Source organism: Lacerta agilis, chromosome 6 (assembly GCF_009819535.1).
Source record: "Lacerta agilis isolate rLacAgi1 chromosome 6, rLacAgi1.pri, whole genome shotgun sequence".
Taxonomy (NCBI): domain Eukaryota; kingdom Metazoa; phylum Chordata; class Lepidosauria; order Squamata; family Lacertidae; genus Lacerta; species Lacerta agilis.
The window spans coordinates 50,003,072-50,018,367 of NC_046317.1; the positions used below are offsets into that span (position 1 = coordinate 50,003,072).

The 15,296-nt window shown below is 47.0% G+C and overlaps 1 protein-coding gene across 1 annotated transcript; it reads right to left on the bottom strand.

Annotated features, from left to right (window-relative positions):
- Positions 1-2,088: 2,088 nt before the first annotated feature.
- On the bottom strand, positions 2,089-11,587 carry CDKN1A (cyclin dependent kinase inhibitor 1A). The gene is made up of 3 exons (XM_033152568.1): positions 11,440-11,587; positions 3,571-3,969; positions 2,089-2,615 (listed from the first exon to the last, which is right to left on the bottom strand). The coding sequence occupies exons 1-3, from the start codon at positions 11,570-11,572 to the stop codon at positions 2,566-2,568; spliced, it is 582 nt and encodes a 193-aa protein (XP_033008459.1). The 5' UTR covers positions 11,573-11,587; the 3' UTR covers positions 2,089-2,565.
- Between the last annotated feature and the right edge of the window lie 3,709 nt (positions 11,588-15,296).

Genomic DNA, 15,296 nt, shown 5'->3' on the forward strand with positions numbered 1-15,296 from the left:
TTCGCCTGCCCTAGCTCTTCTATCAATCTCCGTACATAACACCCCTCCCCCAAAATTCCTAACATGAGAAACAATAAAAATCATCAAGATGTGCCAGCCATTTCCATTTTCGCTGGGACCGTCGTGGTTCCTGCGTCTGAGCTGGTGACTGGAGGAATTCCCCTAGTACCTGTTTTCAGAGTGGGGCAGCCGGCAAGGGCAGTTCTGCGGGAGTTACCATTTGCAGGGCTGCTGAGGACTCTGGCCCAAGATCGCTCTGCTGAGGTGTCTCAGTTGCCGGCAAACCCTCCGTTTCCCCACTTGGCCCAGTTGCTGAGTCGCCAGCAGTTTCTATTTCATCATCCTGTGGTTCTGCTTGATGTTCTGGGTTGGGAGATGCCCTGGTTCTGATCTGGTCAATGTGCCTTTTCCAAACCAGTCCCCCCTCCAACCCAACATCGTAGGAAACCGGGCCTGTACAGCAGCCAAGGGTGCCTGGAACCCATCCCTGTCCGAGCCCATAGTTCCGGACGTATACAGGATCCCCTGGGGCAAACCCCCTTGGTGCCTTCCACTCCACGGTAGTTGGTCGCTGCTCTAGGGCCCTGTCAGGATGCATACAATGCAGGAGGATAGTGAGCCTCCTTCCCATGAGCAACTCTGCCAGGCTCTGGATAGTTGCTGTGCTTGGGGTGATGGGTTTGGCCAACAAGAACTGTGCTAGACGGCGGGTCCAATCTCCCTGTACTATATGCCTAAGCGCATCTTCAGTTGTGCATACCATACGTTCAGCTTGGCCATTAGTGGGCGGATGAAAGGGAGCCAGCCTAGCGTGACGGATTCCATTCTTGGTTACAAACTCTTGGAATTCCACTGAAGCGAAAGCGGTTCTATTATCACTCACCAGTGTGTCAGGCAAGCTGTGTGTAGCGAATAATTTCCTCAGTGCGTTTATAGTCGCTTTAGTGGACATGGTTGTGATCGGTGTCACCTCGAGCCACTTGGACTGGGAGTCAACCACTATGAGGAACTGTTGGCCCTGGAAGAGCCCTGCAAAGTCCATGTGCAACCTGGACCATGGGGACTGTGTGGATTCCCAGGATTGTACTGGTGCCTTGGGTGGATCTGGTCGAGAGACCTGGCAGGGCTCACTATGTTTGACCCATCCTTCTATCTCGGCATCTATGCTCAGGCACCAGACGTAGCTTCGGGCCAGTGCTAGGTGGCTGAACAGCCCCTATCAATCTCCGTACATAACAACTTGCACATGGCAAAAGGCTACATTTCAAATTCCAGTGTTAAACACTGCACCCAATATTAACAGGTGGTGCTTTTGACAGCAAGATGCCAGTAATAACTGAAGTATCAGTCCCAAATTCAGACAGGAACAGCTGTGAGTTTAATTGTCTCACACAAAGTAGATGTGCTTAAGCTTTAAGCAATTTACTTTCTGATTTTAAAAGGGTAAAGGAAAACTGGCAAGATCACAGGTAGCTGCAGAAAGCATGGAAAGCAAACACAAGTTAAATATTTTATCATTATTTCATGCTAGAGAGAGATGTCACAAGTGATCTATGTTTCCAGAGGCAATGGAAACTCCACGGGCATGTCTTATCAAGCCTCGCTAGCACTCACTGGGAACCGAAATCCCACAATATTCTCACCAATTAGTACCATACCAAAGGTTGTGTGCTATCGAAGGATGGATGAGTTGCTACGCTGACAATATGTGCCTACAGGCTGCATGGTAGAAGTAGAGTAATATTTCTGAACTCAAACTTCTGGTTCCCACTGGCTACATTCCCCCCCCCCCCTTAAGGCTAGTGTTATTTGCATGACTTGAGTCAACAGTATTATTCGATAGTTTTAGGAGAGGGAAGAAAGTTATAGTGCTCACACACTATCCAGTATTGTCTGATAACGGAATCCTCCCTGCAACAGTAATGGTACTGATTTGTGATACTACTGCCCACAACAGGAAGATCTTCATCTTTGTAAAATGAATGGATTAGCTTTCTGGATTGGAAGTCTTTTTTCTTCCCCCTCACCATATTCCTTTAAACCTAGCAGGACAAAAAACAACAACACGCACACAGAGATAGACACAGAAAGAAAGAGAGAGCAAGATCACAGGCCTAGGAAAATACAATCCTTCAGATCTTGCACCTGCAAAGTGACTCATACCTGAGACAGGTGTATGAAAGGTCTCAGCCACAAGCAGTACTTGCACTGATCCTTCCCTTTTGCCATCATGCTTAAGCATCTCCCCCAGCAACTTAAGTCTATTTTAGGATAAGGCTTTACAATATATTCCATTGCACATAAAGCTCCAGTGCCATCATAAATAAGGAAAAGAATTCTACATCCTTCTGAAGTGTTACACTAGTCCGCTACATAGTTTTTATGTAAAGTAAGAGCCTCAGAGCAGAAGTCATTACTCTAACTAGCTGCTCCTTCAAACAGTCAAGTCTGCGGCCTGCACTGAGTGTTGTGTCCAAGTCGGCCATTCCAGCTAATAGCGGTGAAGGCAGGTCAGCTCCTTTAGCCCAGAGACTGCATGGATGCATTTTGTTTGCAATGTAGTTATCATGGGTCTGACTTGCAGGGGACAGTTCTCCGCTTGGAGCTGTAGAAGTCTGGAAAAGAGCAGAAGGACAAATTGAACATGCCAGCCAAGGGAGTGGCAGAGTGAGTGCCCGGGAGATATTCATTCATGCCCAAGAGCAGTCTGCTCAGAGACTGCAAGGCAATCACCAGCCAAGATCCTGGAGTTCCCAACACAACCCTAACAGCACAATTCTATGAATGTTTACCCATTCAAGTGGACTTACTTCAAGGGCCCACTTTACAACTTGAGAGTCATGTACATGAAGGAGTGCCTTGCCAGCCAATGGGTTAAGACAGGCTTCTTCAACCCCAGCCCTCCAGATGTTTTTGGCCTGCAATTCCCATGATACCTAGCTAGCAGGACCAGTGGTCAGGGATGATGGGAATTGTAGTCTCAAAACATCTGGAGGGCTGAGGTTGAGGAAGCCTGGTTTAAGATTTGCAGCACACACCGTGCTGGTGATCTTGTTAACAATGGTGCTTTGTTTGGTTGGTGCAACACTCTCAATAATGGCAGCTTAGCTGTGGAATTCCCTCCTAGTAGATATTTCCATGTCCCATTATTGGTTTTTCACTTGTCAGCTGAAGACCATCAATATGACTACTGGTTGCATTCTGCTGGATTCTTTGCTACTGAAGTTTTAAGCGATTGTTACTAAATGTGACTCTTTGGTTTAAACTTCTATAATGTGTTCAATTTTATTTTAAATGTTCGACCACGTCCTGGGAACCTTCAGGATGAAGGGTTGGTTTAAAATATAGTATTTTATTTTTTAAGGGGGGAGGGGAATAAGAAAATTTCCTCTTAAACTGATGACACGACAATAAAAATTCCCAATATCAAATTCCAATTTTGAGCTCAGGTTCAGAATTCAACTGGTGAATTTGAAACAAATGCAATTTCACAAAAGTGAAATTCACGCCCGGGGCAGCTATGGCCATTAATACTACCCTTCCTCTCAAACAAAGCTGGCAGCTCCTTACCTTTGATAGTTGTCTGCTTTCGCTTGGAAGACCTCGGGGAGCCAGACTTGCGAGCCACTTGTGTTGGCCTGTCTGTCTTTGTGTGCATCTTGAGAAGCACTGGGGAGCTCAAGCTCTTTTCACCGGCACAACTGTCTTCCTTTGTGGGGCTCAGCAGATCTTGAGATGGCATCCTGTTTAGATGAGACACCTTTTCCCATTTATAGTTCCCTTCAAGCGGGGTTTCCGATTCAAAGTCAAAGTTCCACTTCTGCTGAGCCTCCTCCAGCTGGGCCTTCATCAAGGACTGGAAGTCCTTTTGAAGCTGGTCGTGATCTACTGGTCCAAAGAGGTTTCTGCAAAGCTTCCTGCTGCAGGGAGAACGAAGGAGGTTGCTCTTAGACAGAGGCATGTTTCCAGCTAGGAGAAATACAAGCGAAATGTTTTAAGGAAAGTTACAACAGGCCACCTACAACAGTTATAAATTAACAATAAAACTTACAAATTAATCCAGTTGTTTCAGCAAGTAAAATAAATTGATCATTTAAAAAAAAAAGTGCCATGGCAAAGCTAATTTTACTAGGTCAAAAGCTTGGCAAAAATATCAGCATTGATAGCACAATGAAAGGCCTTCAAGGTGGAAGCAAGACAAGCCTCCAGGGGAGAAAATGCTGTAGCTTGGTTCCAATACAAAAGAGACCCTGTCCCAAATCACCGTCCAACCACACCTCCTAATGGCAGCAAGACCAGCAGTAAGGCCTAATCAAAAGAACTCAACAGCATAATGTTTACACATGTTAACTGTTAATTGTTATTAATTTTTAGTGTTCTGTTTCAGCAAGTATATGTCTTATTATGTACCGTTACTGTGTTACTATATTTACCATAAACTGCTTCGAGCACAGATTCACTTGTGGAAAATGTGGTACATATATAAATGGATCATGGCTATTTTTAAGAAGTGAGAATCGAGTGGACCGAGTGAAGTGGTGCATGCAAGGCGATTGCTGTGAGATTGTGTATGTGGTGGCTGAGTGCTCAGAATAGTTCCTGTGTAGAGTGAATGTATAGGTGACTGTTGTTGGCATCCGAGTTGTCTTGAGAGACAATAAAGTGCACCTCCAGGGCTGAAGCCATGACTGTATAAGCTTTTTTGGTAACAGTTATTAATTCTTAAGTAAAGTGACTAAGAATGCCTAATTAACAATTATGTACATTGTTTAGATATATATTTGGTTACAAAACTCCACATGAAGAATTATGATAGTGGTGGTGATTAGGAATATTGTTTCATTTTGAATAAGGAGTTTGTATTGTATTTGATTGCGTTTTGTTAGGAGATTTCAGTTGACATTAAGAAGCAGCATATAAATTGGATATATAAACCAACAACTGAATATATAAACAAACCAACAAGTTGGGCCCAACAGTTTTAACAGTCCTTACCTTTGAAAGAACTGAGCAACATAAAACTAGGGATGGAATCTGTAGGGAAATTCTCTGCCAGGAGAACTTCATTCAGATGACATTTGAAACTGCTAAGGATTCCTCTGAGTAACTGCCAACGTCACCAAGAAAGGTGGTCTTTGCACTGTACACAGAAGCCTCATCATCCCTACCCTTTGAACAACAGCCTTCAACCAAGAAGAAAGCTACTCAATAGCTACCCATGTACTAGTAGAGCTCCTTGGAGATTAAAAAGGGGTTGCAAGCCAAGATCTAGTTGGCTGTGTTCCATTTTTAGTACTCCCTTTCTCCCACATAATTATTTCCATGCAGTCATACATCAGACAACTCTTGTTAAATTAGGAAAGCATTGCCTCAGCAGTTATCATTGGGCACCCTGAGCACACTCAAGGAGACAGTCCCATGTTTTCCAGACCCAGTCCTTTGCATAGTGCGTAGCACTTGCAGTTTTATCGTTGGCCTAATGTGAAGCAGAATCTTCCACATCAGATCTTCCCACTATTTATTGATCCCCTCCAGACAATTACGGTAGATGCAGGTAAACTTTGTTGCATTAAAGTGTCTGTTTTGACAGTTTGTGCCCACTCATTCCAAATGATAGTTTCTGTACAGAATTGATTGTGTTGGTTGTTAGTTATGTTTTTAAATACAGTGGTACCTTGGTTTAAGAACAGCTTAGTTTATGAACAACTTGGATGAAAGAACGCTGCAAACCCGGAAGGAAGTGTTTTGGTTTGTGAACTTTGCCTTCGAAGCAGAACATGTTGAGTGTGTCCCATTTGTAAATTGAGTCCCCCGCTGCTTTGGGGGAAAATGCCTTGGTTTAAGAATGCTTTGGTTTAAGAACGGATTTCCGGAACGGATTAAGTTCATAAACCAAGGCACCACTGTACTGATATTAAAGGAGCCTAGGAGCACCCTGAAGGAATAGCCCACATTTGCCCAAATCTGAATGATTCAGAAGGACAGAGTCAGAACCCAATCTTTGTATAGAAAATACACCCCCAGTTGTGTTGGTACAGTCCTAGGATGTCCAAGTACCTATTTTAAAAAGCACATGGCTGCACAGGAAGACCCTGAGTCCAGTACCGTACAATGCAAAAGCTGCAATCCTAAACACTTCCTAGGGCTACAGTCCTCAATATGGCACCTGGGTACTACAGCACCTTCAGACCCAAGCCCCCACCCCCACTCTAAAATGTTTTGGTTCTTTTAATTGAGGGGGGTTGGGGAAGTTGCCTCCTTTTTTCTGTACGGGAGGGTGTCGATGTTTTGCCTGTTTGGGAGAGGCTTCTGAGCATTACCAGTTCTTCTGTGAAATGGGTGTTTTTTGTAGCCAATAGTTGTTTTAGATCTCCAGCCTTGAAAAGTTGGAGAGCAAGCTGCATTGAATGCAGTTTGACTTTCTCCCATGGTAACATGCATGAAAGATTGCACTGTTCATGTACTTTTAGCACTGAATGTGGCCAAAACGCCACCTACTGTGCATATGCAGTGTAGAACTAGCTACAATTTACAATAAAACGTTAAGTCACCAGCTGCTAATGGACTTGGGCATCAAGGACTGTTCAGGATTCATCCATCCACATTGCAAAGCTGATCTCAAGGCCAGCAAGGGAGACACAGTTTCCATCAATACAAGGCCTTCCCATACCATCATTACACATTTTCTCTAGTGCTGAATGGCATTAGTGAGACAGAATGCAGCCAAATAATGACCCATCGTGACATCACACTGTAGATCAATTTAAGTGTCTTGCGTGAAGTCATCTCTAAGGCTTACTGCGCACAGACTCATTTGGGTTTATAAGGTTTGGGTTACCAAGATGCTTAAGTGGACTGTGTTTTGTCTAGAGAGTACATTTCCAGACCACCACCTACACTGGCCAATGTGTTTGCAAGGCTGCCTTTCCTCCAGTGTTCACGCTTGGGAAGAGGCAAAGAGGTTAAAAATAGCAGCCGCCTTCGTGCTCTCTTTATAAACAGCTATGCTGAATGACATCATTGAGAGGTTTAGGCATACCAGAACAAGTCCTGGCAGGTAGTGTTGCTGCTGAGGGCAAGCCTCAACTTGATATCTTGTTAAGTTGCCACTTCAGGCCACTGGAGCAGAGTGCCCACAAGGCACCTTTAGTTCCCTCAGCTGCTCACCCTGCAAAAGCTGGTGCCATGCAAGTTCTGAACTGCTTCTTCCTCTTGGTGAGAGAGAGGAGTCAAGGCTATTTCTATGACCACAGTAACTGCAGCAGCCTTAAACATTGAGTTTTAAATCTTTATTTCATTATAACATGGAATATATGCTCTAAAGTATACAGAATATACAGTGTAAGATTACATTGATAAAATTCCCATTTTCCATTCTGTGTCTATCTCATTCTATTGTGACTTCTCTCCACCAGTTCGACATCCTTTGATATATATTGAACTAGTTATTGTGTTATATATATTGGTTACTTTGGTTCTCAAAACCATCTTACAATAATTTTTTCACACCTTTACGAAGTTAGTCCATGCATTATCAAGAAATTTGTTTTGGAACAATGTTCTGTCATATTCTTCTAAGCAATTCCATTCCTTAAGTTTTTGATTTGACTGAAGTCTAATGGCTGCTGTCATTTTAGCCAATTCTATGAATTCACATACAGTAGTTTAACCAATCCTCTATTGAGGGGACAGTGTCCCCTTTCCAGTCTTAAACACATTGGATTGCATGCAGGCGAACAATTCACTTGCATCACGGGAAAGTGCCACCACGTCTTTATTAAAACCCCCACAAAAGGTTCAAAGAGCAACTTTTGCAGTGGGTTGTCAAATTGAATACTATGCACACACACACACACAAACACAGAGTCAGCTACAGGCCAGAAATCAACTCATACAATCCAACATTTTAAAATGCTTTTCTTGAAGCAACTGCACCCCCAAGGTCCTGAAAGTCAACCCTGGATGTTAATTTTCAAAGATCTTTCTTATTCACTTCTTACTTGAGATCACAGCTAGAGTTGCTCTGTTGCCATTGCACAGGTGCTACCTTAGACAGCTACAGGAAAGGACTAGGCAGTTTGCTCAATTCTGCATTTGGGATGGAGGCTGCAGCTACAAAATCACTGCCTACCATACAGCTGCTGAAGGCCCATACTTAGCCCACCCAACTCAGTAGTGTCTCCCCTTTCTGACATCAGCTTTTCAGACAGCAGTCCTTCCCAGCCATAGGTGGGGGTGCCAGGAACAGAAGAACCAGGGACCTTCTGCAGACAATACACACTCCCTTCAGAGGGGCTTGCACCTTACTAAACACAGCGCCGCATTATAGTATTTCCTATTTATCCTGCAAACATGCTTTGGTGGTTGCTGGTTAAGAGCCAGCCAATCACAATGTAGGTCACCACTGTTGTTGAAACAGTAGCTTTAAAACACCCCGCGCAATTCAGAGGAGCGTCTCTCGCAGTTGCAAAACAATCCCGACCGCTTGGCGGCCTGTCTCGCTGGCGATCAGCTGCTCCGCCTGCCGGGCACAGGGTGAGCTCAGGGAGCTCGGCTCCTTCGGCCCCCAAGTGCTGGAGCAAAGCAAACAGGACTTGCTTATCGTAATAGGAGGAGCCCGGGAGGTGTGCGAGGCGCTCGCCCCGGGATTACGTCATCTGGCACCACAGCAGCTGCGTCACGTGCCGCGCTGTGGGGGAGGGAGGGAAGTTGCGAAATCGCGCTTGCCACACAGACCTAGTTCTGCCACAGGCAGGGAAACAAACACGGCCCCGAGAAAACTTACTACGGCCCCGCCTCGCCGCCCCCTCCAGCAAGCATCCGGCGGATTGGGGGCCGGTTTCAAGGCGCTTCCTTCCATTCCCCCCCCAAAAAAAAAGAAAAAAGGGGGGTGAGAACCACATCAGTTGGCAAAAGCTCATGGTTGGGGATTTGGGCTCAAAAAGGAGAGGGGGGGCAAAAATCCCACCCCAAGAAGCTGTTTCGGGGGGGCGCCTTTTTAGGAGGGAAAAAGTGGCTGGGAACACACAGCAGTTCGCAAAAGCGGGCTTCGGCTGCTCAAGCCCCGTAAACGAAAGAACTGCTCCTCCAGCGTGGTTTGGGGGGGGGTGTGGGTGGAGGAAGATGTGGGGTTTTGGTTGTGTGTGGGGTGTTTTTTGCTCTTTTCCTCCTCCCCACCGAGGTCTCTTTCCAGCCGCTTCCTCCTCCTGCAGCTCAGCGTTGGGTTTGCGCGCGCCTCTTTCAAAGCGGCGTAATTGGGCTGACGCTCTTGTGAGCACAACAAGCACAAAAATAAAACTCGGCTTGGGAACAAGGAGTTCCCGGCCCGAGAGAACAGAACATCGCGGCGGGCTGGGCGGGGAGTCAAAAATCAGCTCGTGCGCGTCTTTCAAGTTCCACCCAGGCGGGGCTTCTCCCCACCCCCCCTCGCCTCTTCCTGTCTTCAAGCTCGGGGAGCGAAGCGAAAACCCGCAGCCTCCTTTTTTATTTTTATTTTTTAAAATAATATTTATTAAAGGTTTTTCCAATTAAATCCAAATTACAATACATGATTAAATTTTTTCCAAATTCCCCTTTCTCTCACCAAGGGGAGCATACAAAACAAACCCCCCTCTCACTGGGGTGATCAACAATTCTTTCCCAATTTAACCACTTACTTTGCACATATCATATTTGCTTTTTCCGACTTCCCCGATTTCCCCCCCCCCGTTGATTTCCAAATTAACCCTAATTCACAGTTATTGCCAATTAAACCCCATATTACTTTTCCTCCTTCTCACATTTTTCTTAATTAGTTCTTTTACTAAATATTCATCTTACGCATCTTATTTATCTTTTATTTTTTTTTACCCCCTACTACAGGTCAGGAAAGGCAGCCCCGCCAGGCGGCTGCCTCGGAAGCGCCCCGGGAACACTCGAGGGCTTGGCCTGGCCCTCTTACATCAGCCCCGGCGGGGAGCGAGCGAGGGACTGCCACTGAGTCACAGCCGCCGCCTGACTACCTTCCACCAAGCCGTGGTAGTCGCCGCCTCCTGCAAGCCGGGACATGCCCCGGCAGGCTCTTCTGGCCGTGCAAAGTCACCGTCCGGCTGCCGGCTCGACAGCGCCCCCTCTCGCAAGGCGCAGGAAGGGCCCCGCAACCCTTTGCAAAGGGCTCGGGCTGCGTGGGGCATCGCCATTACCCAAGCGGAGCGATGAAGCCCAGATCCTTTAATGGTCCTAAGGTGCTCTCCCTTCTCTCTGCCCCACCCCGCGTCCTCTCAAAATGTTCACCCTCGCTTCCAAAGGTTGCTTTGGAAGGCCCTCCTGCTCCTTGCGCTGAGCGGGGCCCGAGACTTCTGCCCCGACGGCTCTCCAGCCGCTACCTGACTCACCCAGACAAACACAGGCACCTCCCTGCAAAGGCGCACAGATAAAGTAACTCGTCATCCAGCAAAACAACGCGCCGCTTCCTCACCCGGACTGGCCGCTCCGTGCTTCTTTTGGGGAGCGTCAGTCTGCTCATCTGTCAACAACTGATTAGTAGTAGGCGTAGCACGGGCACTTACCCGAGACGTTCTTGGTTTCGGTGTGCATGATCTGTGCAGGTTACGCGCAAGTGAGCGCGCATCACTGCCCCTCTCCCCTCCCTTTAAGCGCTCAGGTCCCCGAGTCTTCAGGAACGGGATGACATACATAAGCAACACGCAAATCTGAACAAACAATGCCGTCGTGTTTGGATAGCGAACTGAGGAGTCGCCAGGCTCCTCCGACTGCGATGGACGGCACCGCCATCGCGCACTTCGGGGAGGTACACGTACCCCAAAACCGACCGAACCCATTTTAAGGGATCCCTTGCCATCTCCTCTCGTGAGCAGGTGGGAGAATTCAGAGGTGAAGTCGAAAAGCCACGCCGAAGCTCTTCAGGCTGTCTAAGGGAGTGGCTAGAGATGGAAAGAACAGGTGGCTCAAGGGATGAAGAGGGAAGACGACGTCTCCTGGGACGCTGGCAAACGAAAGAAGGGTGGGGAGCGAAAGAGGAACCCCCCCCCCACCGACGGGGTCAGGGCTGGTCCACTAATATTTCCCCACCCGCAGACAAAATACGAGATCTTCGACGTTACACAAGGTGGATGGGGGTGAGCAGGGAGTAAGAAGCCGGGATGCGCTCTCTCCCTCCGCAGCATAGCTGACCTCCGCAAATGAGGATGAGAGGAAAAAATCCCAGGCGGAGCGGAGATCGAAGGACATCAAGAGAGGAAGCGAGGGGGCTGCCACCTCCGAAATGTGGCTAGGGTGGGAGATGTCGACGCAGTTTCTCCATCACAATCACGGATAAAGGTTCCTGTTTCCGATACCTTAAATATTTTCCATGCACGTTACAATGCCGCCCTCCCCCAACTCAGCATTGAGAGCTGCCCAAGACCCTCCGGCTCCCAGACGGGAGAAAGCAGCGCTCACCTCTCTCTCTTTCGCTGCCTTCCTTCGCTCGGAGGCGCCGTCTGCTCTCGGTAGCTGTGAGCGTAGCAGCTCCCGGCAGGACTACATAAAGCCTTTCCAAGACTCCGCCCCCTCTCGTGAAGGGGCGGGGCATCGCGCCTCTCCTCCCCGCCTCCGAGGAATTTCCAGAGCGCCTCCTTCCTGGTCTCGGTTGTTGACTGCCTGGGTCCTCGCTTACACGCACGCCCGAAAAGGAATCGCGCCGCCGAAAAATTCTTCCGCAAAGGTACGCCGGCCCGGCATCCACGTCTACGAGCACAAAGAGCCGCGGCCCCGACTCCAGGAGCGCGGGGGGGATATGCTGCAAGATGTAAACCGACTGTGTCTCTCTGACGCTCATGCAAAACACCGGGAAGAGTGTCGGCTCGGTTGCGCTTTGTTTCTTAAGCGACTCTTTGTACGTTTTCCCTGCCCAGTATTAACACAGACTGCCGTCTCCTGTGTGGAAAAGCACTCAAAAGTATTTTTAGACATGCCTTGAAAATTTATGCAAATATGAGCACTTAAAACATCCGCACTCCTTAGACTGGCAGGCTGGCAGCCAACCAACTAACCAGCTGACCGACCAACCAACTAACCAGCTGGCCAGCCAACTAACCAACCAGCCAACCAAGCAACCATCTCACACACCTTTCCTCTCTCCTTGCTTCTGGCGAATTAAGAGCTGTTTAATCTGAAGCAATCCAGCAGGTGTGGCCAGCCGACACTGTTCACCTCATTCTATCTCCAGGTTCTTTCCTGCATGGCGTCATCCACACCAAAATGCTGGCCTGTAGCCCCCTTCCCACTTTATCCCAGATTTTTCCTTGGGGGTGGGATTCCCCGCAGTTTGGGATTCTTTTATAATTTCCTGTTGTTAAATAAGAAAAAGAAAGCAAAAAATGAAAATAAAATAATTTGCTGTTGCTTCAAAATTCCCTCTTTCTGTTGCGCACACAAGCTACTCATGTTGGGTAGAGGCCTTGAGATTATCTTCAGCTGAAAGTCGGAACAGCTCTATTCCTACGTGTCACCAAAGTCGCAATAGAGCTGTTCCTACGTGTCACCAAAGTCGCATGAAGGCTGAAAGGTAACTGTAGATCCACCCACTTTTCTCTTTGTGCATCGCCAAATAGTTGCAGGAGTTTTACTTAGTTTATTTAGGTTTATATCCTGCCTTTTTTCAAAGGAAACCATGGCAACATACGTACATCAACGCCCCCCCCCCTGCTGCCTCCATTTTATCCCCCACAACAACCATGCGAGGAAGGCTGGGCTGAGAGAATGACAGGCCCAAGGTCACCCTGTGACCTTCACTGAGTTGGAATGTGAACCCGGGGTCACACTGGGCCTACCAAGGGTTGCCATATTTTGAAGAGCAAAAAAGAGGACACATTTGCTGACTTCTACTTTTAACTATGGATCGCTATGATAGCTCTCCCATGAAAAAGAGGGTGTGTCCTGGAAAAAGGGGACATATGGCAATACCCTCAAACCAAGTTAAAATCTGGTTTTCTTAATTAAAATGCATTAAAGTCATTCACACCTGCCATGATAGGCCAATCATGAGGATGGCAAGTCCTAGTCATTTGATATTTGTAGAAGAGAAGAAGAAGAAGAGTTTTGGATTTGATATCCTGCTTTTCACTACCCGAAGGAGTCTCAAAGCGGCTAACATTCTCCTTTCCCTTCCTCCCCCACAACAAACACTCTGTGAGGTGAGTGCGGCTGAGAGACTTCAAAGAAGTGTGACTAGCCCAAGGTCACCCAGCAGCTGCATGTGGAGGAGGGGAGACGCAAACCCGGTTCCCCAGATTACAAGTCTACCGCTCTTAACCACTACACCACACTGGCTCTTTGTAGCATTTGTTTTATATTCTTTCTGTATCAGGTCAATTTTCGTTGTAACATCTAATTGTCTGGAGAATATACTTTATCTGATACAAGGCTGTGACCCTTGATTATTTTTGTAAGACACTGTTTTGTTTTGTTCTCTTCTTTTTGTTTATCTTATTTCATAATTCTTATTGGACTGTTCTTTTAACTTCATAATAAAGTATTGAGATAACCATTCACAAATTGGTCATATGAACTTTTAGTGACGTGTGAAGATGCTCCACTTCAGGGCTGTTGAGCTACAACTCTAAGGTTGCTACCAACCTGTCTAGAGCCAAATCAGGACCTTTAACAAAGGGAACCACGCACCTGCCTCCCGCCCATATATCAATATTTAACATGGGACGGCATTGCTAGGCAACATTGTTAGCCACCTGCTAAAGTCTTAGCTGTCTACTTAGTCGGTTGCCACCTTTTGGGCTTCTGCACCTTTATCAGCTGTGTAACAGGCAGAAATCTACCAGGCATAACTTTCCTCGCTGCTACCATGCACTGGTGGAAAGGACACTTGTTGAAAATCTGCATGCTGTGCAGCTAGGCCCTCACCTCACTGAGGAAACTCAGTCACGGTTAATTGTATCATTTCCAGAGTGGCCAACAAAATAAAAAAAATGGGGGGGGCAGAGGTTTGCATAAAGTGTATGTGCTGATTTCTATGAACAGATGCAATTTTAGAAAGAATTACTGTAATTTAAATAGAAATGCATCTCCCCATAGTGTTGACCTGTGTGGCTGCTCAGTCTGCTGTCCAGCTGCTAACAGACATCATCGTTGCTGACCCTTATCTTTAAAATAGACTTGGTTAGGCAGCCCTTCAAACACAGGATGTCTTCAGGCAGAAGCCGGCCTTCTGCAAAGTATGGCACAAGGTCACACTAATTACTTTTTGTCTAGCAGCCTCTGCATTATTGTTTTTTTAAAGACAGCATTGGAGTGGGGGCAGAATTTCTAACTGCGTAGGACTCTATTCTCCACTGTGGATTGGGATGATGTAAGCAGCAGAACTATTATCTCGGCTGCTTTTTCCATACCTAATGCAACATTGGTTCATGGCTAAAGAACCCCGTTATCTTCAATTTCAGAATATAAGGAAAATCAATTAAATCAGCTGGTAGCCAGATTTTGAAAATTGGCTTCCAGGGATAAAAAGTGAGCCTTCATAGTAAAAGTGCCTGCATAAGCAGCTTTCAGAGCGAAGTGCTCTAACAAGGAACATGTTTGGGCATGTTATACTAAGGAGGCTGCATCCTGGTGAAGTGGCCTTCTTCTGAGTTAATAACAGTCCTTGTTTCAAAAGTAGAATATGCTGCTATGATCACAACATCCAGATAAGATGCTAGACTGGAGTTGCATTGATTGTGGCACCTTTGTGCTCATCAGCTGAAATTAGGGCTGCACATTAAGGGTTCGATTTACCATACCTGAGCCTGTGTGTGCTTATTTGTAGGTCGATGGGACGGCTACTGCCGTTCTCACATTTGTTGGCAGCACAGCCCCCGTGTGTTTAACAGCTGGGTGACAGGTAGAAATCCAACAGATGCAGTATCCTCTATCATTGCAATTCCATTAAGAGGTGGCATTTCTGCCTGCTGTGCAGCTTTTCTTGAGGCACAAGGGTTTGGCCAGGTGCTAATTCTATTAATGTCCAGGCTGTGCAGATGAAGAGAGGCTTGTGGTCAGATTGAAGTTGGCTATTACCATCTTATAACAATTACGGCAGGATGCAGCTAACAAGCCCCATCAGTGGAAGTCCTGTGCAAGCACTTCCACTTGGACAGCAATGCTTCCCCCCCCCCCATTCTTCCTCCTTCATGTCTAGCCCCCCCCCCCACAAATTGGGATGGATGTGTTAGGTGAATCCCCAGAACAGGATGCGGTGGGTGGGATGTGGGGGTGGAGGGAGGGGAGGGGAGGGGGGATTTTCCATCTGGCAAGTTGAAATG

What these genes read in the sequence shown, in the direction of transcription:
- CDKN1A (XM_033152568.1), bottom strand. Translation starts at nt 11,572, where the DNA reads ATGCCCCGCCCCTTCACGAGAGGGGGCGGAGTCTTGGAAAGGCTTTAT. An exon ending in AGGCAGCGAAAGAGAGAGAG is followed by an intron (nt 3,970 to 11,439) that starts GTGAGCGCTGCT and finishes TATTTCTCCTAG; the next exon opens with CTGGAAACATGCCTCTGTCT. An exon ending in AAAGCAGACAACTATCAAAG is followed by an intron (nt 2,616 to 3,570) that starts GTAAGGAGCTGC and finishes GCTCTTTTCCAG; the next exon opens with ACTTCTACAGCTCCAAGCGG.